Here is a 23474-nt window from a genome sequence, read left to right on the forward strand (position 1 = left end):
GTCAGAGAAACAAGGGAATTTCTAAGGTTATTTATATACTTTCTAAAACTCATTACAGGGTTGGGTCTTGAAAGTAGAAAGGCAGTAAACCTATGAAATAAATTTATGAATTTTTACTGTAGCTCTTAAATATAGCAGTATAAACATGTGTTCCAAATACTAAATTTCAGTCTTGAAATTTAAAAAATGATGACAATCAATTTATTTCCCTTGCTAAAGTATTTAAAATGGACATTTTTCTTCTAGGAAACAGTATAATAAATTAATACTTTAAGAAATCATATACATATACAGTTTAGGAAGATAATGCTCAAGATAATAATCAAGAAATAACTCTAAGTTTTTAAGTTACTAAATTATGAAACTAAGGCACTTTCTCAGGTGGCCAGGATGAATTTATAGATGTTCATTCTGGATTTTCCCAAGGGTCTCACTCCATTGTTATGGTTCATTTACTTTTTAATCAGAATTTAGTCTTACATTTTCATTCTAACCATACCTTAGGCAGGTATTAATTCAGTAAAAGCACTGATTTACAATTATGGGGGTATGAGGCACAAGTTGGTTCTTGATATATACCAGCTGATTAATTAATAAAATGCTGGAAAGATAAGGTATCTATTGAGATTCAAGCCTTCCTTATTGGTATGGTTCTCTGTTCCCACATAAGCTAAATGGTAAATATGAATTCCAATGGTATCCAGACTGATTAAAAAAAAAAAAGTTTCCTCCATCAAGCTTGCTGACCTGCTGATTGCTTTAAAGAACAAACATGAATCAGACTTCAAAGTCTTTCTTCAGTACAACTTTGCCCTTTTTCATGACTCCATTCTCTCCCCATCTCTGCACCTGTGTCCCAACCCTCACCGTTAGGAATACAGGTCTTTCACCCTTTCTCCTAGTTACATGAAGACATAGATAAAGCAGTCTCTGCACCTACAAGATTTACAACATAGGGGCGCCTGGGTGGCTCAGTGGGTTGAGCCGCTGCCTTTGGCTCAGGTCATGATCTCAGGGTCCTGGGATGGAGCCCCACATCGGGCTCTCTGCTCAGCAGGGAGCCTGCTTCCTCCTCGCTCTCTGCCTGCCTCTCTGCCTACTTGTGATCTCTCTGTCTGTCAAATAAATAAATAAAATCTTTAAAAAAAAAGATTTACAACATAGAGAACAAAATAAACAGTAATAATACATTCTGATGACTGTTCTATTAGAGACATAAGATCCTTTATAAAGAGAATAGAGAAAAAACACCCATGTCAATCTCTGAGAAAGGGACAAGAGTGAGGAATTGTGCCTTCTGGAACTTACCTTTAACTGAGACTTGAAGAAAGAATAGAAATGATCCAGAAGAAGAAAAGAACAAAATGCATACCAAGGGAAAAAAAATTAGAGTATGTCACTCTCACTGATTGCCATGAAGGCTTCTCCACTGCTCAAAGGCCATTTTAGATACTTTGCAGAACTTTTTAGTCTCAATAAGAAAGAACCAAGTATTGGGAAGTATGTTGGCCAAGGGCAGCCTACCGGCTGTTTTTCCAATAGCTTCCTTTTTCAGCCATAAACCTGCGAATGAGTTCTCAGATATAAGCCATTCATATGTTCACATCCACAATGAAATATAAATGATAGGAGCTGCTAGAAAATAATACTGTGACACAAGGGGAACTGGATTATGATTTCAGGAAACACTGTGGTGCCAGAAGGGTAAATATTACCATCCCCAGCAAGGGAAGAAATACTACATCATGAAACTATCATGAGGTTTAAAATACGTATTATGCAGTTGTCTAGCTACCCAAAAACATGAAAGAAAGATGCATGTTTTTTAAAAGGAGTATTACAGCTGTGTTTCTCATTGGTCAAAATAGAAACAATCTGGAAATGTTTTTGGCATAAGACTAAATTTAAAACAAGTAAGCCATTTTCAGAAAGCATTTGGAATGAATGTCATGATATTCAAAGTTTTTTTTTTTTTTAATTACTTCTCCTTGTGTGACTTTGACTTGGTCCAATATTCCAAAATAATCCCTTTGAATAATAGTGATGAACTATTTCCTACCAAAGGTCTATTTCAATCTCTACTTTTACTGGAGACTCTTTTGGGAGCCTGGTCTGATTCAAATTCTGCAAGCTCATGCCATTCACATGAATTTAGCCTGCAGAGGATTACCCTAATTTTATATAGCATTTTATCTTTACACTTACTTAAAATTGAAAGCTTTTCACATCTGAAAGATGAGTGCAGTAACTAATATCCGAAAAATTGCATTAACAGTGTAGAAAACAAGTTAATGCTGAAAGATGGGTGAAGATAGAACAATCTATTTATTTGTTAAGAACCATATTAAAAATCATACATTGTTATATATACAATGGAATATTATGCAGAGATGAAAATGATGGGATTGTGCCCTTTCCAACAACATGGATGGTCCTAGAGCGTATTATGCTATGAAGTAAGTCAGACTAGGAAAGACAAATATCATATGATTTCACTCATATGCAACATCTAAGAAAAACAAATGAACAAACAAACAAAAAGTTGAATCAGACCTATAAATAGAAAGAACAAACTAATGGCTGCCAGAAAGGGAATGGGTAGATGGACAAAATGGGTGAAGGGAAGTGGAAAATACAGGCATCCCATTATGGAATGAGTAAGTCATGGGAACAAAAGGCACAGCATAGGGAATATAATCAGTGATACTGTAACAGTGTCATATGGTGAAGGGTGGGAACTACACTTGTGGTGAGCATCACATAATGTACAGAGAAGTAGGATCACAACGTTGTACATGGAAACTGATGTAACTGAGTATCAACTATATCCGAATAAAAATTAACGCAAACAAATCATACATTTAACAAAGCAACTAATGTGTGCTCTTTAAATAGAAACATATACTTTGGGGTGCATGGCCTCCTCAGTTGGTTAGCATCTGACTCTTGATTGCAGCGCGGGGTCAAGATCCCAGGGTCCAGAGAATGAGCCCCCAAGTTGGGATCCACACTGTGAGCACAGAGTCTGCCGGTCCCCCTCGGTCCCCTTCTGCCCCTCCTCCTCTAGCCCTTCCTACACTAGCACTCTGTCATCTCTCTAAAATAAAAATTTAAATAAATATAAATAAATAAATGGAAAGCAATAGTTGTCTAATGAAAAATTTAGAACAGAATGACAATCAGACCGATAAGAGGTGAACTAGAGAGGTCACTTGATTTGATTTCTGCAAGGCTTATTATTCCTTCCAACATTTAAATCCACAAGCCTTAATTCATGACCTTGATCATTAAATTGTGAATGCGGTACTCACAGCCATGCTAGTTTAGCATGCCCAAAGAAAACCTCACTGATCCAGCAAAACCCTGGGAAACTTAGGAGGGTATATTAAGAGATATTCCATTTTGTTTTCCATTTTGTTTTTTATTTATGACAAAATGAAGATGTATACTGTTCATGAAAAATGCAAATTAATTAGAATATCACCTTACATTCTGAATAAGAGGAAATAATTCAAAAGTTTTTTAATCACAGAAATAGTGGAAAAGAATACCTATCCTCCCAACACAAGATAAAATTACTAAGCATAAATTCAAGATAGCACAAGTACCAACAAATAAATATAAAGTGGGAAACTCTTGCTGTATATTAAGCATGGCAAAACCAAACCAATTTCTGGAAATCCCAAGTGACAAGTGGAACATGAATAAACATGAATTGTCATTATAAGCAAAGCCACTGTATTACTGGTACTGTGCTTAACAGGCAAAACGTCTAGCAAAGCAACTTGCATGAAATACTATTAGTAATCATAGGTTATATTTTTATTTAAAATAGTGTATTATATTGTGTATTGCATACTTTGTAAGTATATATAAAATATTGATACAATATTTAATGTTATATGTTGTGTGTATATATAGCATATATGTATTACGTTCATTTTCTCCGTATACAACATATAAATACCACTCCAGAAATGATTTTAAATAATTTGCATTTATAGAAAGAGCTATCTCTGCTTTTTTAAAAGTTTAATAATTTTAGAAATTTAAAGAAAGAATAAACTCAATAGGCTAAATGGCTCCCTAACAAATATATATATATATATATATATATTTATATATGTTAAATATATATCTTTATCTTATCTATCTATCTATGTGGGTGTACGTATTTATGTCTGCATATGTGTGTGTGTGTGTGTGTGTGTGTGTCTGTGTGTGTGTGTATCTTTTACCAGCAAAAGGAAATTTTTAGATGAGGGAGTATTAGCTTGAATATTTTTTAAAGATTTTATTTATTTATTTGACAGAGAGAGACACAGCAAGAGAAGGAACACAAGCATGAGGAATAGGAGAGGGAGAAGCAGGCTTCCAGCTGATCTGGGAGCCTGATGCAGGGCTCCATCCCAGGACACCATGACCAGAGCCGAAGGCACACACTTAACCATCTGAGCCACCCAGGCGCCCCTTGGCTTAAATATTTTAATGCTTCATAATCATCATCGGGGGTAAAGGATTCAACTATAAATGTTTGAATATATTTTCCAGAATGACTGCAAACTAAAGCTTAAATTAATTATGCTCTTAAATAAGTATCTGAATAAAGGTAAAAGAATTACAATTAAGATGTAAGATAATAGAGACAAGAACTAAAAGAGCAAACTTCCTGAAGTACCAACATAAAATAATAATAATAGTAATAAAGGCAGAACACTACATATAATTCTAATGAAGAATTGGCAATTTATATATAACATGTTTATGCATATAAGGCATATAACATATCATTTTAAAATATATTTATTTATCTATCTAATCTCTTTCCTTTGATAATTCTTAAGAAATTATCTATCACACTTGGTAGTGGAACTAAGGACCTACTTTTTGCATGATGATTTTTTTTTTCACCATGTTAAAAAATAAGAAACTAAAGTATAACCATCCCAGTCAATAAAACAACACTTGGCTATTATGAATCAAATTATAGTAATCAGAAAAATAGGATTTTTTTTGCTGAGACTAAATATTTTATAAAATATGTATTTTGAGGGGTGTCTGGGTGACTCAGTGGATAGCCTGCTTCTCCCTATCCCTCTGTGGGCCGCTCTGCCTACTTGTGCTATCTATCAAATAAATAAATAAAATCTTCAAAAATCTATCTATCTATCTATCTTCACGGCCTGGATGGTTCAGTTGGTTAAGCATCAAACTCTTGTTTTGGCTCAGGTCATGCGTTGTGAGACTGAGCACCATATCTGGCTCTGTGCTCACAGGGAGGGAGTCTGCCTGAGATTCTCTCTCTCCTTCTGCCTCTGCTCTCTCTCCCCACCCACATGCATTTCTCCCCACCCACATGCATTCACCTTCTCTCTCTTAAAGTAAGTAAATAAATAAAATCTTAAAAAGCATTTGTTGATAGGTCTTATCATTTAAAATTATATCTTAAACGATGTCATTGGGCAAAATGCTTGTTTCAGGATACTGTAGGCTGTCTGTTGATAATTTTGTTATAAATGTAAAAGAACTTCGATTTTTTAATATCTTGTAGTCACATTTTTAAAGTTTCAACAAGTCATTTTAAAGTTTCAAACTCCTGTCTTCATTCTTAAAGTTTCATGAAAATTGCTCCCTTTTTCACAAGGAAAATTACAAAATGATAATTAAAATATGTAATCATGTGTAGCTTTGGAAGAAATACCACTGAAAAATTTGCAACCCCAACCACTGTAATACATTCATGTAGTCTCTTAAAATTGTAAATATATCTTTTGTCTGTCCCCATTAGATTACCCTTTCATTACTTTGCAAGATTGTTTTAAAATTAGAATCTAGCTATAGTTTTTCCTTTTATTTTATTTAATATGGCTTGGGAAGAATGGCCATTCATTAAAACATAATCTAAAAATCTCTTTTAATATTTCGACTGATGGTTGTATTTTTAGGGCATTGAAAAAAAAACCCACAATTAAATAGATGTTTAAAGTTAGTTAAGCTGTCAGAATTTTCAGAGAGGAAAAATACTTAAATAATGAAGCTTGGCCATATGAAAATTATCACAATGATTCTCATTGTGTTAACCTTTTGCCTTGCAAATCACTTAAACTTTCTACCTGTAACTACAGTACTTGGAGGGCCCTTCACGTTTTAACACGGTGATGATATGCATACTATACTACATGCACTAGGTGTTCAAACCTTCTATTAGAGACAACAAACTCCAATACAACAGAGGCTATGAAATTCTCTAAATTATTTTCCTGAATTGTATTAACCACAGTGTTTCAGAGAGATGTAAAACAGATACTTAACGAACAGCTCTTTGGGGAGTTTGCTCTTGCTTTCATATCATGTGGATCTTTGTCTCATCAGCATTCATACTTCCTTATTTCAGTAGTTTCAGTAGCCTTGTAGAGCACAAACATTATGTTGAAATGCTACATTGCACGCATTATTAATTCCATAAATGAAATGAATTTTCACGTATACCACGTGTACAAATTTCCAATGTATTTGTAATGTGAAAGGCAACTCTAGAGCTACTCTGTATATCCTGGGTCACAGTTTTTAGAATTTAATCGCTTGTCACTTGAGGGGGAGAATGTAGATATATAACCATTAGAGTAGCAAGGTTAAGTTCCTCCTAGAGATCCCAAATACGTCTTGTTAAAAACAACCTAAAGCACAGTAATCAAATGAATCTATACCATTTACTTCATCAGCGGTCAGAAGTTTGTTTGGCCTTGTTACTCTGGGATAAAATGCTTAGGAATTAGTGAAGTGGTTTATAATGGGTATGGAAGGAAAGTGGATAAGGCAAAACAAAGGGAGAATATAGATGAACTAGTTATTAAAAGGCTCTGCACTTTCTATATTTAGGAAAGTCTATAAAAAGTGTCTATGAATTCACAGTTCTTGATCATGTAAAACTCTGTCTGGATTCTAATTTATTGAATGTACCTCTTTTTGTGTTTTGACATTGATAGTCGATGAAAATACAATTTAGGGAACAAAGTTACTAGTTCCAACGCTTACATGGAGAGGCAATGTAAGGACCTATTTTACTGTCCCTGCTCCCCTTCCCCCAGGGGACTTAGAACAAGTCCTGGAAACCAGCTCCAGGTGTGGAAGCCAAGAAAAACAAAGCTGTATCCACCTCGAGTTTAGCCCTGACATCAGTACAGCCATCTTGGCAAAGCAAAAGCTGGCACCTTGCACTATAAGAGTGGGTTAGCATAAGAATGGCCATCCTGAAGGCTGGGAAGCCATTTTACTGAGCGTCCCTAACCAGCCCACGGGGTAAACTTGAAATAAGAGAAAGTAGCTAAAACCTAGGAAACAACTTAATCATATACCACCAGGGCAGTTAGGCGATGGTGCCACAGGGACCAGATGTTAAAGAAAAAAACAAATAGTTAACTTGCAGAGATCACAATCCTGCAAGACAGGAGTCTCCCTTGGTTTGCAAATGTCCTGGTGATGTACAACAAAAAGGCTATCTCTTCAACCACCCAATTTCCAGAGACAAGTGGCTCAGTTCCTCAAGGCCTAAGGTCGCCCTCCCCACCATAAAACTGAAGGAGGCTGAGGCAGAAGGAAATGTAAATAAAGTTAAATTTCTTCGAAACCCAATTCTCACTTAACCGCCAGGATGGTTCCAGGGTGATGCTGGGGTGGCAAAAAGTTTAAACAAATTTAAACTGTCAAAGTGGGGCGCAAGATATGTATGTAGCCATGAAGAAGTGCCTTGAAAATGCTGTATAAACCCTTGGCTTTGAGTGCTGGGGTCCTTGTTGAAACCCGCTGCGCTTGGCAGATACTTGGACCCCAGCTAGCTGGAAATAAACCTCACTCTGTGACTTGCATTATCGAGCGTGTTCTCTGTCTAATTGAGGGGTGGTCGACTCTGTACCCTAACAACAAAAGACCAGAATAGTCAACAAAATACTGATGGAGAAAAAGAAAGGCAGAGTATTGATACTATCTGACTTTAAGACTTACTCTAAAGCTAGCATAATCAAGGCAGCATGGTGTTGGTGGAGAATAGACAAACAGATCAACAGAACAGCTAAAGAGCCCAGAAATAGATAAACAGATAGACACACATATGGTCAACCAATGTGTGAGAAAGGAGCAAATGGATACAATGGAGCAAAATAGTCTTTTTTTTTTTTTTTTAAGATTCTCCTGGTGCTGTCTTGTGCTGGAGGTTGCCAGGAGAACCCAGCCTGCACATGTGCCGAAACCTTGCTCCTGTCCTCTGATGTGCGCCTCACAGGTGCCCCAGAGCTAATCTTTTCAACAGATGGTGCTAGAACAACTAGACAACCACATATAAAGAAAAGAAACTAGACAGAGATCTTATATCTGTCATAGAGATTAACTCAAAATAGATGATAGATCTAAATGTGAAATGCAAATCTATTAAACTCTTAGTAGATAGGGCGCTTGGGTGGCTTAGTCCATTAAATGTCTGTCTTCAGCTCAGGTCATGATCCCAAGGTCCTGGGACTGAGTCCCGCATTGGGCTCCTTGCTCAGTAGGGAGCCTGCTTCTCTCTCTCCCCCCTGCTCATGCTCTCTGTCACTATCTCTATCTTTTCAAATAAATAAATTCTTAAAAAAAAAGAAAAAGAAAGAAAAGAAAAGAACATAGAAGATCATCTAGATAACTTTGGGTCTGGTGAGGACTTTTTAGATATATCACCAAAGACACAATCCATGAAAGAAATAATTGATAAGCTGGACTTGATTAAAAATAAAATCTTACACTCTGTCAAAGACACTGTCAAGAGAATGAGAAGACAAACCACAGACTGGGAGACAATATTTGCAAAAAACATATCTAATAAAGGAGTGTTATCCAAAACATATATGTATTAAAAAACTCTCTTAAAGCTCAGCAGCAAGAAAACCAACAACCTGATTAAAAACTGGGCTGAACACCTCAACACACATCTCACTGAAGAAGAGATAAAGATGGCAAATACACATACTAAAAGATACTCTGCATCATACGTCACCAGAGAAGTACAAACTAAAACATCAATGAAATGGCACTACATAACTAGTGGAAGGCCAAAATCCAAAACACTAAAAGCACCACCTGGAGAGGGTGTGGAGGAACGGGAGCTCTCATTCCTTACTTCCGAGAATATAAAATGGCATAACCACTCTGGAAAGCAGTTTGGCAATTTCTTACAAAACTGAACATACTCCTATCATAAATCCAGCAAATATACTCTTTGGTATTTACCAAGATGAATTAAAAACCATATCCACCCCAAAAGCTGCACACAGATGTGTATAACAGCTTTGCCAAAATTCGGAAGCAACAAGTGAATGAATACACAGACTGGTACATCCAGACCATGGACTATTACTCAGTACAAAAAAGAATGAGTAACAGGCCATGGAAAGACATGGAGGAATTTTAAGTGCAAGAAGCCAATCTGAAAAGGCTACATACTGTATGATTCCTACTACAAGACTGTTGAGAAAAGGCAAAAACAAGAGAGACCATAAAAAAACAAACAAATTGAACATAATTTTTTAAAAAAAGAACAGAGTCAGTGGACATTACAACAGAAAACTATATAAAATCTAAATATATGAGATGAGTAAACGTATCATTATTATGATATATCAGCTCAGTGGAAAATTGCTCAGCAATAAATGTGTACTTTGAAGGCAAAAACAAACGAACAGTTCTTGCCATGAGCAGTGGGGAGGGATGGCCGATTAGGCTGAACACAGAGGATTTTCGGGAAAGCAAAACGACTCTGTATGATGCTGTAACAGTGGATATATGTTATTATACATCTGTCAAAACCCACAGAATGTACAAACTAAGAGCGAACTGTAGTATAAACCGTGGACTTCAGATGATAATGTTGTGTCAGCGTAGGCTCATCGGCTGTAACCAGTGTAGAGCTCTGGCGCAAGATGCTGATGACGGGGCTCTGCATGTGTGGAGCAGGGATATGGGAGGTCTCCCTCCCTCACTTCCTCCCTTTCAATTTTGCTGTGAACCTAAAACTGCTTTAAAAAATACTTTATTAAAAATAGTACTAAATCAGAGCCATCTTAAATTTTATTAGTTTCCAGTAATCAAGGAGTACTTACTTCAAAATATTTTTTTTAAATCTTACTAACCCATCACTGGAGTGTGCAGGTGTATGTGTATGTGTGTGTTAGAGTGTGTCTGTGTATAAGATAAGACAATAAGAGCGTTATCTTTAAAATTTTCTCACACTCAAATGATACTCCACATTAACATGTCAAAAAATAAGACGTGTTCCTAGCACGATGCTTTTATAAAGTTACCCTGTTAAAAACACATTTTTTTTTTCCCTTCAGAGTAAGATTACCAGGAAACTTTGTAATTAAAAAAAAATTACTTATCCTCCAAATGAATGTATTTTATCTTACTTTGTTGAAGCTTCATGTCAAACATCAAAAGAATGCACGTTGAATAACCAAGATCTAATTATAAGAATGCAATTTAATTGTGTGCAGAATAACATGATCCAAAAAGTTGTCTTGACTCTTAACCAAGGAAATGGTAAACTCTGGAAGGAAAGTATCATAATAACAAAACAAACTGAAAACACCTTAGCCCAGACCCAGTTACAGTATATGAAGCAGACTATTTTTAACTCTCTATTTGGAAATCTTTTTTCTTTTAGAACTTCCAGCCATTCTACTTAATTGGTCCCTTGAACTTGCCCTTCCTTCGCATGGCCACTGATTCTGTCCTACATCTTTATCACCTTATGAGTAAATTAATCAAGAAAAGTCTAATTGGTCTTCATACATCTAGCACCTCTTCTCGCTAATGCCCAGTTGGCTGTTACAAGATTTAGACTCCTAAATTCACCAAAAATACTGTGCCTTATGCAAAGTAAAACTGATTATTTTCCTAACCAGATCACAAGTTATTTTTCCAACTTTATATTCCAATGCTTCACAATGGACTCCATTATTTCACAAGTTTATTGCGTACTTAATTATTTCCTTGTCTCCGTTCACTCTAATAATGCAACAATATTTCCTTCTGTTTGGTTTTCTCTGTTGCCATGTCCATCTCTCTGCTCCTATCTCCATCTCCTTCTCTTTTTATTCCTGAAGAATAGCTATTCTGTTCTTCAAGTCTAGTTCAAATGTTGGACTTTGAAGTCTTCTTTTCTAACATGAAAACAAATTCTACACTCCTGACAATATACCCCCTTACCATGTGTCTATGTCCTAGCTAGTTGTTTATGGATCTACTGTTTCTACTGTAGAACCTATATGTATTCCTTTAATAAAGCAGTGACCGGCCTTCTTCATTTTTCTGTCTCCAATATCTAACAGTAGATATTCAGTAAGACAGGTTATTGCTTATTTTTGTATTACATATTTTTACACATTTATACATATGCATGCCTGAATTTGGCCTTTTGATCACTTGTACTTTCAAATAAATTCTATTTTTTAGATTTTACATCTGAGATTGTATTAATAAAAGGGAAATGTTGACTGAATTCATAAAAATGGCATCTGTGATTTGTGGTGGGAGGGGCATTAAGGCATATCATCTCAGCCAGCCTTCTCTTTCTCTGGTAGGTCTCAACTACAGATGGGACTTAATGGCTCCTTAAATACATCCAACATTGATTCTTCCACAGTAGTGCCCAGCCGCCATTTAGCATTTCTGTTGGTAGCTTTCTTACCTGAAATTCATCAACTGTACTAGGAATCCTTACTGGTTTCTTCAGCACAGCAGAACATAAAAACCGGTAATTTGTTCACGACCACACATAAGTAAGTGCCGAGTTCAAATATTTGCTTTTTTAAGAGAGTGCAGTAAAATAATATGGTACATAAACAAAACTCAAGTTGGTGAATCAAGTAGCCATTATTTAAAAAGTGGAAGCATATATCCATCGGGAGATTTTACCGAGGCTCCGTCCTGTCTAGGGAAAAGGTTTAGTTATGTGTTCCATTGTGCCAAGGACAGACTGGTTCTTTCCAGACACTTACCCTCTGACAGCATGAATAAGTCTCAAGGATGGATAGGCAGTTCGCACTTTCAGTTTATTCTTAAGGATTAATGCATTAACCCACTCCACGTGCTTCTCTCCTCCTTTGACCATGAAAGCAGGGATCCAAAGGACACTGTCATTCAGCATGGAAAGTCTATGCACAAATTTTTCTCTGTCACTTTCATTCCGAAAGCCTCCAAATGCTCTTTGTACAACTGATGGGTTCATGGTAATAAAATCTGATTTAGTTCCCACATCTGCAGCAAACTCCACCACAGGGGCTAGATTACACCTGAAGAGGAAAAAATTAACGAACAAATGAAAAATAAATACGAAACAGTCACTCCTAAAATGGGGGGCATCAAAAGAAGAATGGGGAACAAGCATTTTCTTTTCTCCAGGTTGGGGGAAAAAAAAAAAAAGATAATCTGCCTGGTAAAATTATATTTCAGAAAGTTACCACACATTCAGGAATACGGTCTTCAACAATGATGTGCTTCCCTAGCATGAGGCTCAAATTGTCAGACTAATTCAACCTATTGTCTGAGAATACTCTTTGCTGTCTGTTATCTTCATAAAACCACATGATATGAATTCCATTCCTAAGAATTGGAACTCGATGTTCCAATCTGCGTGACTTGTCAAGCTTAAGTAGTCTTAACAACTTTATAAACAAATCAACTGAAGGTGGCTTTTCTGTACCCTGAGGTCAACTGAAAGTATAATTCCTTATAGTATTTTCCACATATTTGCAATTGCCCTCTACTGCCCTCAATGGGAAAGGAAAAGTTAGAAAAGTGGAATTATCACATTTAATATGGCTTTTGGAGATGTTAAGTAATTCAGAAAAGCCTTTAAGACCAAGTATCTCTTTCTGTTCTTTTTGAGCACATCCTTCTGATGCCTATTTTCCTTTGCTAACATGCCACATATGCCTTGTGCTTTGTGGAGGAGGGACAGAATCTGATGTCCTGTTCTTTCCACTGAAGCTCCAGGGCCTTACAATGTGCTTGCACCCGATTTTATTCTTGTGACCTGATTTCATTCTTATACTGAAAGGGAGCTCTGACAAGCACCTTGAATTTTGTCTTCAAACAATTTGTGATGCTTCTTTGATTCTACCACACAGATCTTTGGATTCTCAACATAAAAGATAGCTTAAAATATTTTTAATTTGCTAAAAACAAGGCAAGTTTTAGTTAGTTAATAAGTGAAAAGTCAGATTTGTAACAAACAAGAGTTTGCTAATTTGGAAAAAAATCATTTACATCTATTCAGTCTACCCCTTCAAGAAAACACACACGCATACATGCACATGATTTCTTTTTCTCTCCTTGTATCAGCCTTTAATGAAAAAGAGAAATAAACTGATTTATCCTTTCTGTATTTTTGCAGGTCTGACTGCATTATGAAAGTTTCTCACAATATTCTTCCTTGTGCTCTTTGCCACTTTAATTAAGCTCTCAAACAAGTTAGATTTAATTAAAGAGTAAAGTGCGTGCTCTGCTATTAAAAATACTGGCTTGTGTATCTTTCCTTATTTCTTTTAATTAATATATCTTATTACTTTCTAGATCTCTGACAGCATTTAGCCACCACAACAAACACCTCACACAATTAAGCAAAGTCTACATTATTGAGGACGAGGTCCTCAGAGAAAAAACACAACAACAGAAAAATAACATCATATTATTTAGAAACAATTTTTTAAGTTATATATATTTAATTATACCCCCTATATCATATGATACAGTTTTTGTTCTAGCCATGATCTGTACATTATATGAGACTAGGTATTATTCATTCCCATCAGAGTAAGAATATTATGAATGGGACTGCCTTGGAAAATAGCTACATGTGAACAGAAGCCAAAATGAACATCTTACTGTGGAATTCATGGAAGATCGAGGACATGCTAATTTTTCAAGTCCAAAACGGTATTCCATACCAACTTTAAAAATAATCTAAAATTCTAACTAAGTTAAATATGAGATGGATTTGGATACTGTGGGGAAAATGCATTTTGAACATCACTATTACAGACACTATTACAGACACTTCTCAGGTAAAAATAGACAACACTTGTTAACGTTAGAGTTAACATGATATTATCTTTCCACTAAAACAATTCCTCAGCAATTCTTTTCAGAGGATTTCTATGATAGAAAATTACATCTATATTTCATTTTCTCTAGAACTATAAGAATAATCAGAGCCAACCTAGTTGAGCAGAACAAAAATAACATTCTGCTGCATTATCTTTTCAGGGGGGAAAAAAAGTCACTTGATTATGATTTTCATTACTTTTTCTTATCACTTATTGAAAAATGCCTTTACTCCCATGTTGGTTAACACTTCAGGATTTTAGGATTGACTTTTAGGATTGACTCAGCATGCTCCTAAAACATAACTGTCTGGCCACGTGTCTTTTAAGAACTAACAAGAGACTCATCAGTGAAATTGGATATTGAAAGACAGGTACTTTCCACTAGGAAGCAAAAGTAAACTAGGAGAATAAGAATATTTCTGGAGAACAGTATTGTTCTGGGAGACAAACCAATATATACAATGCAAAGAATGCTAAGTGATTGTATTGCTAACTAAAAGAGCACCAGGAGATCAAAGAGTAATTGATTCACATGAACTTGACTGAAGTTTTTATGACCTAAGCATAGCCCAATCAAGCTTTGTGAGGGATGGAAACAGAGGTACTGAAAATAGCATGACAGAGGGACACATCTTAAAATACAATGTATGCTAGCTCTAGGAGTCCAGTATATTCATTTTCCTTGGGATTATTATGTCTAATTTTTCAGTGGAAGGAAAGATTAACATTGTGTCCACATGTGGTCAGTGAATTAACTACTCTGTAGTTGAGTCAGATATTTAGTCATATAATTAGCTGAATGCCACATAATCAGGGCAAGCATTAAGAAACCCAAAATAACCAACCAGCTGTGTCACACTCCAGCAATTCAGTAGACTTATTGTGAACTTCATAGCGTTACTAGTAGTAAACTGCTGATTGAGCAAGATTATGAATAGATGTGCAATCAAACATTCTTCCTCTTTCTCTTTAAAAATCTTCTTAGGGATTATAATACTCAAAAGTATCCAGAATGTGTAGTAAGCATTTATGAATTAACATATTATTTCACATGTTATTCTTAATCCCATAAAACTGACAAGTGGCCAATTTTTAAATGATGGATTTTTGTAAGTCAAAACTACAGAGTACATAAGAGTATTTAAGACACTCACCCTCTATTTATTTGGCCACATTAAATTTTTGTACTGTCCAACTATTTTTGACATATATGAAAACATATATTCAGAATTAGGAATGTAGGCCAAACCCCTGTTTACTCTAAGCTGTCCAATTTTAAATTTATTTGTGTTTATTTTCCATCATTAAAAACCTGCAGGAATGTACTCACACACCAGATGGGATCGCCTCTCAACATTTCTTTTACGCAGAATTGAAGATAGAAACGTTCATTTCTTTCAAGGCTATATAAAATGTTTTAAAGTAATTTTTATTTTAATTCATTTAGGTTTAAGGAAAGAACTGCTTATTTCGTGTATAACACCTAAGGAATTCCCTAGGAAGGTGTGTCTCTTAGGTGTGTCAACATTCTCTGCATTTCCCTTAAGTATCAGCTCAACAGTCAAGCAACTAGGAGGTCCCCCTTCCAATAGCTCAGCAGATAGGTCTTGAGAGTTCATTGTGCAAATACTATATACTAAATGTTCAGAACTCTTTTTCCAACTATTTTACTATTTGTGCTATTTTACAATGATATAATCTGGCCAAAAAATAATCTTGACCATTATTTAGTCATATCAGTAAGATAATGTTCATTCATTTAGCCATACATTTATTCATCCCATGATGTGTGTTATACACTTATGATAGCTATAGCATACTAAGTCATCCGAGATACTAAGCTAAGACCTTAGTATATCACAGTGTGCACTGTGATACAGGAGGTTGTTAATTACTTCTTTACACATATAACACAGATTAAATGAGAAGAAAACAATAATGAGTAAGTTACAGACCATTCTCTATTGTTTTTCACCACTTAATGTTTAAACAAGTTCCAAACACCTCATTAACACCTTTTTACTCTTTTGGCCGGTCTCACTGTATGTGTATTTCTCTATATTAACACTGAAATCTTTAAGCCTAAACCATCATTACCAAGAGAACCACATTTAACAACAGACCATGAAATGGGAGATAGCCTCTTCTCTTTTCTCCCCTCAGGGGAAGCTTTTGGTTCTTAACTGCTCTCTTCCTGCTTTTGAGCTTGAAGAGTCAAGAGAACAAAGACTCTGATACCTGCCCTCTGCCCACACACCCCAGGTTTTGTGGTTAACCTCTCCCAGTGGCTAAGGGAAGCTAACTAAAATATGCAGCCTATTAGTTTTTCTGACTTTCTCAAGTGAGCGTAGTAGGCCCTAAATAGACCTGAAACCAATTATTTTTCGCAATGCTTTGAGGTAAGGAGTTGTATTATCTCCACTTCAGACATGAGAAACGAAGGTCAGAGTGGTTAAGAAACATGTCCAAGGACACAGTGCATATAAAAGAAAAGCACAACTCTTTAAGAATGACTTTAGGACAGGAGTTTTCATTGACACTGCTTACACGTGTGATTTGGTTCAGAACCAGAGGAAATGTCAGTATGTTCATGCTTCACCCCAACCTTCCTGTAGGAGAAAGAGTGCACATTCCCAGGATTTAAGCACATTACACAGTCCACTTGGCCACGATGTTCCCCAAGTCCTCTGAGCAGTTATTAAGCAAAGGGTTTTAAGTATCTAAACCATAAAAATAATACTTACACCTCAGATATCTTGAAGGAAAGGATTTTTAAAATGCTGACAAAAGGATTAAATACCAAATTGATGTGATGTTTTGAAATATGAAGCATAGGATTATTAGTTAATTTATACATGGCATACCTTTATGTAGTAAACAAAGTGCAAGGAATAAGAGATAAAATATGTTGAAGATCTGCACTGCAGTGTGGTGAACGGCTACAGAAATACAGAAACACATACACATATCACATTTTGTGCTTGCTAATCAGTAACAATTAATGAAACGCTCAGCTTGACAGAAATAAATACAAATGACACTTATGTCATGAAAATAACTAAGTGACAAAACAAGAAATTTTTTCACAAACGCAGATTTGTTTACATAACTGGCAAAGGTGGGAAGAACAGTGCTCTATTATTTCTAGGGAAATCACAGAATAAAAAAAAAATTTCAAACTCATTCTAAAAGACAAAGATGAATACTGAGAATTGTGTTAGGCTATGTCATTCCCACATTTCTGCCAAAACCAAAGTGGAGTTATCGAGCAAAGCTGCTATAACTACACAGATATTATTTAATGAGTTAGTTTTTTGGGGTGAGGGATGGGGAAGCTATGCTAATGAATGGATATGTTGTGCTGAAATCAAATCAAATATTACATATGTACCTACTATGTATTCAATTATAGTTTAAACTTTAAGAATAAAAGGTATTTAGTTTCTGCCCTCAGCCATCATTTAAATGGTAGCTATGTGGGCACTGCTGTTCACATCCCAATCAGTGTGACCTCAGACAAGTTAAACTCTCTGAGATGCAACTTTTTCTATAAATCAGGCTATTAACACTGACTGAAATGCAACTGAGAAAATTAAAAAAAACACAATATCTGAGTTTCCTCTCAGCATTGCTTGGTTAGAGTTGGTAATAATTATTAGCTAATGGCAATCATTTTTTTTAAATGCCCTTTCCTTTTGCAACCTATTGTGAGAGACAAAAGGAATGGATGCAGGGAAATTAAAGAGTGTGTCAGAAAGGAAAAACTTACAGAGCAAGAGTGTATGTGGGGGGGGGGTGTTTAAAAAAAGGTTTATTTGGGTGCCTGGGTGGCTCAGTGGGTTAAGCCTCTGCCTTCGGCTCAGGTCATGATCTCAGGATCCTGGGATCGAGTCCCGCATCGGGCTCTCTGCTCAGCGGGGAGCCTGTTTCCTCCTCTCTCTCTCTCTCTGCCTGCCTCTCTGCCTACTTGTGATCTCTCTCTGTCAAATAAATAAATAAAATCTTAAAAAAAAAAAAAAGGTTTATTTATAGCACACTTAAACCATTTTGTCTGGAATTCAGCCATCTTCCTCCCCCCCACCACCAAAACTAATTGGAATTTGAATGGTTGATTTAATGACTGATGAAGAATCTTTTGAACATTAGACAATACAAGTCTATTTTCATAGGCAATATGAAAAACAGAATAACACATAGACATGGCCAAGTGTACTTAAGAAAGAGAATATGACACATATATTCAGGAAAAACTAGAATAAAATTTTGCAATTAGGACTTTGACACAATTCTTATATAAGGTAGTGAAGATCTTTCATTATGACAGTAAGAAAAATAATAGCTAAGTTTTACCGAGTACTCATTATGTGCCAGAAATTGTTCTATTTGCTTGGCATGTAATATCAAATGCAGGTCTCAAACTAATCCTATGAGACAGGCACTATCATTATGCTTCTCCATTGATGAATAAACTGAGTTGTGGTAAGCTGTATGCATTTACAAAACTTGTAAGGAGTAAAGAAAGGTTTTAAGCTCTTCATATTGTGCATCTAATAATTCATGTGAATGTAAAGGAAGAACTAGACAAATTGAGCCAGATATCTTGGTCTCAAGTTCAGTTGCATTTAAATGTGATTCAGCTATGTCTATCATCTCAGTGACTTCACTGATTGACGTGTCTGGTCTGAAGGTCTGGCTGGCTAAGGGAAGTGAGGAAGTCACATCCTTCCTCACCCTCCCATAAACACTCTTCACCAAAGGTGGAGGTTGGATGGGAGAACATGACAGACCCAGCATTCCGAGGTGACTCCTTGGCAGCAAGGATATATAAATAGCTGTGCTCCTCTGAAAAACCACCTAAGCAAGTAAACATGAAAAGGAATGAGAAGGGGGTGGGGGAGGTTAGATCTGAGATTTCCTACCAGAAGATTATTGAAGGAAGGTGAGGTAATTCAAATGTGATGTACATAAGCTAAGGAAGGAAAGGGAGGGAGGGAGGAAGAAATGAAGGAAGGAGGGGGAAATGGAAGGAAAGAAGACAGCAGAGAAATGGTATCATTTAAAAGCACAGGACAAAAATTCCAAAATGAGACTCTATGGTAAAATTCTCGGACTACAGTTTTTTCCCTAAAATAGGGAAATTGTCCTAGGTGAGAATGAGAAGAAAAGTTTAATTTTGAGTTTAATTTTGAAATAAATACACCGAACTATTCAGGTATTCATTTTCTTTTTCTACTGAAGCTTTATTTCATAGAAAGTGTTCTCATTATGAAAAACTACTTATGGACAAGTGTTATGGCTGCAAGGACAAATATCCTCAATGTTCCTAAAAATAATGAGAGGATACTGAAATGATCTCAAAGTAATATAGAAAGTACTAGAAGGCTATCAGTAATTTTAACAAATTTAAATGTCATATAAAATACAAATATCTCGGGGCACGTGGGTGGCTTCTTGGGTTAAGCATCTGCCTTCACCTCAGGTCATGATTTCAGGGTCCTGGGATGAGCCTCTCTTTTGGTTCCCTGCTCAGCGGGGAGTCTGCTTCTCCCTCTCCCACTGCTCCCCCTACTTATGCTCTCTCTGTCTCAAATAAGCAAATAATAATAATAATAATAATAATAAAAAATCTTAAAAAAACCAACAACAACAAACAAATATCTCCTCTTATATAAAGCACTTTTAAAAAGGCTCAAATATGCAAACTTATTCCAAGACTTTAGTTCTGGACAATATTTTGACTCAACACGCCTCTGCCTAGACTCCCACAGTTAACTTTAGCACAGGAAGAGACAAGAGTCTGGGAGATCAGGAAGGGTGGAGAGGCAGCTTTTCACTCTGCCATTTTTAATCAATTCTCAACCTTGACCTCTGTCATTCTTCCTCTTGGAGCCTACCTCATTTTGAGTAGTACGAATACTTAGAAGTCATTACCTTTTTTCAGGAAAGAATAAAAAAATAAAAGGAATAAAGGGAACAATAGGAGAAGTAAAGAGAAAGGACAGACATTGGAAGGACAATGACTAAAAACAATATTTTTCTCAAGTAAGAAAAACTCTCCCAGCCTCTGGTGGTCAATGATGGTTGTCTGTACTAAACAATACATTGGAAGGGGTTTTGACTGCTGTTCTCTATCTGGGGCTTGATAATACACTTATAAAAGTTCATAAACTTACTGAGCATTGTTAAAAAACCTGTCATTATACTACACAGATTTTAAAGGAATTTAAATATAATTTACTAATGTCAGCCTTTATCATAATGAAGAATTTGCATATGATTGCTTTTTCATAAAAATAAATATGGAATATAGATAGGGTAGCGAGACTAATATTTACTTCAATTATTGTAAATGTTTCTTGAAATTGCACATAGAATGAATACTAAGCAACCCATCTAAAAATAACATTTTTAAATATTTAAAAATAATTAAAATATTTAAAATATTTAAAAATATTTAATATTTTAAAATATTTTTAAATATTTTAATTATTTTTAAATATATTTAATTTAAATGATTATTTTTAAATAATCATTTTTAATTCTCTGAAGAGGGTGTACAGAGAAAATTATGGCGGTTGTTGAGAAATTCCCTATTCATTGTCTTGAGTGAAAAACAAAACAACAAAAAACAAAACAGAACAAAACACACCATGACTGGTATATCTAAGACTAGGGGTTTGCAAACCAAGTAAGAATTCTTAAGAGTATATATGCTCATAGAGCACCTGGGTGGCTCAGTGGGTTAGAGCCTCTGCCTTTGGCTCAGGTCATGATCCCAGAGTCCTGGGATCAAGCCCTGCATCAGGCTCTCTGCTCAGCAGGGAGCCTGCTTCCCTTCCTCTCTCTGCTTGCCTCTCTGCCTACTTGTGATCTCTGTCAAATAAATAAATAAAATCTTTAAAAAGAAAAATAAAGAGAACTCTTGTCATAATCAGGGGAACTGGGCCACTCTACTATTGTTTTACAGAGGAAAGAACTGATTCAGCATGAAATTATGTCCTTAAAAACATGTTGTGCATTAAAAAGAAACAAACAGGATTCATGAAATATTATGGCTGATATTTTCACCATTCACACCTGAAAACCATGGCAGAAAAACCATTAACTTTTTCTCTTTGCACTTCATGGTGTTAATAAACAATATACATTATGGTCATTTCAGTAGCTTGGTAAATACATCTGAGTTTTTGAACTTTTAGTGATTACACTATCAAATTTGTCACAGCAACAGAGCTTTGACATTTAATTTTCTCATTTAAGAAAATAAAAAAAATATTTTGATTTGTCATTATAAATTATGAATGTATTTTTTCCTTTCCTTTTTTTGAAAGTATAACCAAAGGTTGAAAATTATTTCTAATTAGTACATATGATTTATTCAACACTTGGTCCTGGAAAGACAGTTGGTATAATGCTCAGAGGATTTAGGCATTCTGGTACCAATCAAGTATACAGAAGTATTGTCAAATTATGAATGAATAAAAATGAATGTTTTATTTCCTGATATAACAGAATAGGACAAGGCACCTTCACATTCATTAAATCATATTTATTCTAAGTAGAACTTTCTCATACTTTATTTATTTTAATTTTATTTTAATTATTTTTTAAAAGATTCTATTTATTTGTTTGACAGAGAGAGACACAGAGAGAGAGGGAACACAGGCAGGGAATGTGAGAAGCAGCAGGCTTCCCTCGGAGAAGGGAGCCTGATGCGGGGCTCCATCCCAAGACGCTGGGATCATGACCTGAGCCAAAGGCAGACACTTACTGACGGAGCCACCCAGGCGCCCCTCACACTCTATTTTAGTAGAAAGTCACATTCTGACTTGGCTGAAAGACCTTCATCTCCATAATTGTTTTATCCTCCACATCTGATTCAAAAAGTTCCTTTCAGAAGATCTCTCCTGAATATATTTTTTTCTATTCCCATTGATATTTTCTCAACTTAGCTTATGTACAACTATGTCTCTTTCAACTATTGTTGCAACAATTTGTTAATTATTTTCAAACTACTAGAAAGACCCACAGGTGGATCATGAATTGTATTTAGGGTCACTGATCAGCAATTTTTAAAGAATGAGAAAGAACAGAATGGATTATAATTGAAAACAACAGTGTTTCCGACACATAATTTTATGAAGATTTGTTGAAGTGTGTGTGTGTGTGTGTGTGGTATAATAGTAATAGCAATGGAAGCTGTAGTAGGAGTATAACATGATGTAAGCTCTATTTCTTACTACGCATCTTTATTAAATAGAATTGAAAAACACTGCTTTAACCAGTTCTTTAACACAGACTCCATATTATTCTGCTTCAAAGATGTTATCATCTTGTTAAAATGCACATTTTTAAAATTAAAAAAAAATTGTTAAATTGTTTAATGTAAATTCAATTAGCTAACACGTAGTACATCATTAGTTTTTTTTTTTAATTTCTTTTCAGCATAACAGAATTCATTGTTTATGTACCACACCCAGTGCTCCACGCAATATAAAATGCACATTTGATCACACTGTCATACTAATCAAAAAATCTTTAGTGATATCAGTCCAGGGCTTTCATAACTTGTCCCTACCCTTACTTTTCATAATTTTCTTTCCGCAAGCCCACTGCCTATATTAGATCTGAGTGGCTACAGACCACTCCATGTAGTCTATGTCTTGTCTATGTCTTTTATTTATGATCATGTCTCTGCCTGAAATGACCTCCCTCTCCAAGACCACTGCATTGTTCTAAAGTATTTACTCGTATCTTTTTTCTACCAGACAGGAAAAGCTATCATCATATTTAGGTGCTTCATTGGGTTCACACCTTTAATGAAATTAGTAGAGCCACCATAATAATAATGAGAGTTACTCTTTGTATTCTGTGTATGTGACCTGGTTACCTGTGTATGGGGTATTTGATCTCTCAGTCTTTTAAGAACACTGCTGATGCTCTAAACTAGAACCTGAACACACACAGTGCTAAGTCAGAGGTTAACCCAACTCTGGAAAATGGGCAATTTTGCTTGACTATTTCACCATTTAATGACTCTTCTTTTGGTGTGATGATACACACCAAAGAATCTAGACTGGGCCCTCAGGCTGTCAGTTTGTGAACTCCGCACCAAATCTCCTGATACCGTACAATCACTTCAATCTTTATTTTTAACATGTTAGTTGTGTTACACATGTTAAAGATGTTTCAGTAGAAATATGATATAGTGTATGTTTTACAGTTGAGCTAAGGAAAACAAAAGGTGCGGTACTAATAAGTATGTGTTAAGCTGAAAACTGGATTTCAACTGTAACTGTTAAAATATTAACTGTTAGAAATCATGCTAGTTAAAACAGACCA

The 23474-nt window shown here is 35.5% G+C and overlaps 1 protein-coding gene across 1 annotated transcript in view; it reads right to left on the reverse strand.

Annotated features, from left to right (window-relative positions):
• The window catches only part of ST8SIA4 (ST8 alpha-N-acetyl-neuraminide alpha-2,8-sialyltransferase 4), a 99937-nt gene that overhangs the window by 40712 nt on the left and 35751 nt on the right, over positions 1 to 23474 (reverse strand). The window contains 1 exon segment of the mRNA XM_059175558.1: positions 12024 to 12317. Within this exon segment, the coding sequence (XP_059031541.1) occupies positions 12024 to 12317 (294 nt within the window).

This window comes from Mustela lutreola, chromosome 5 (genome assembly GCF_030435805.1).
Source record: "Mustela lutreola isolate mMusLut2 chromosome 5, mMusLut2.pri, whole genome shotgun sequence".
NCBI classification, from domain to species: domain Eukaryota; kingdom Metazoa; phylum Chordata; class Mammalia; order Carnivora; family Mustelidae; genus Mustela; species Mustela lutreola.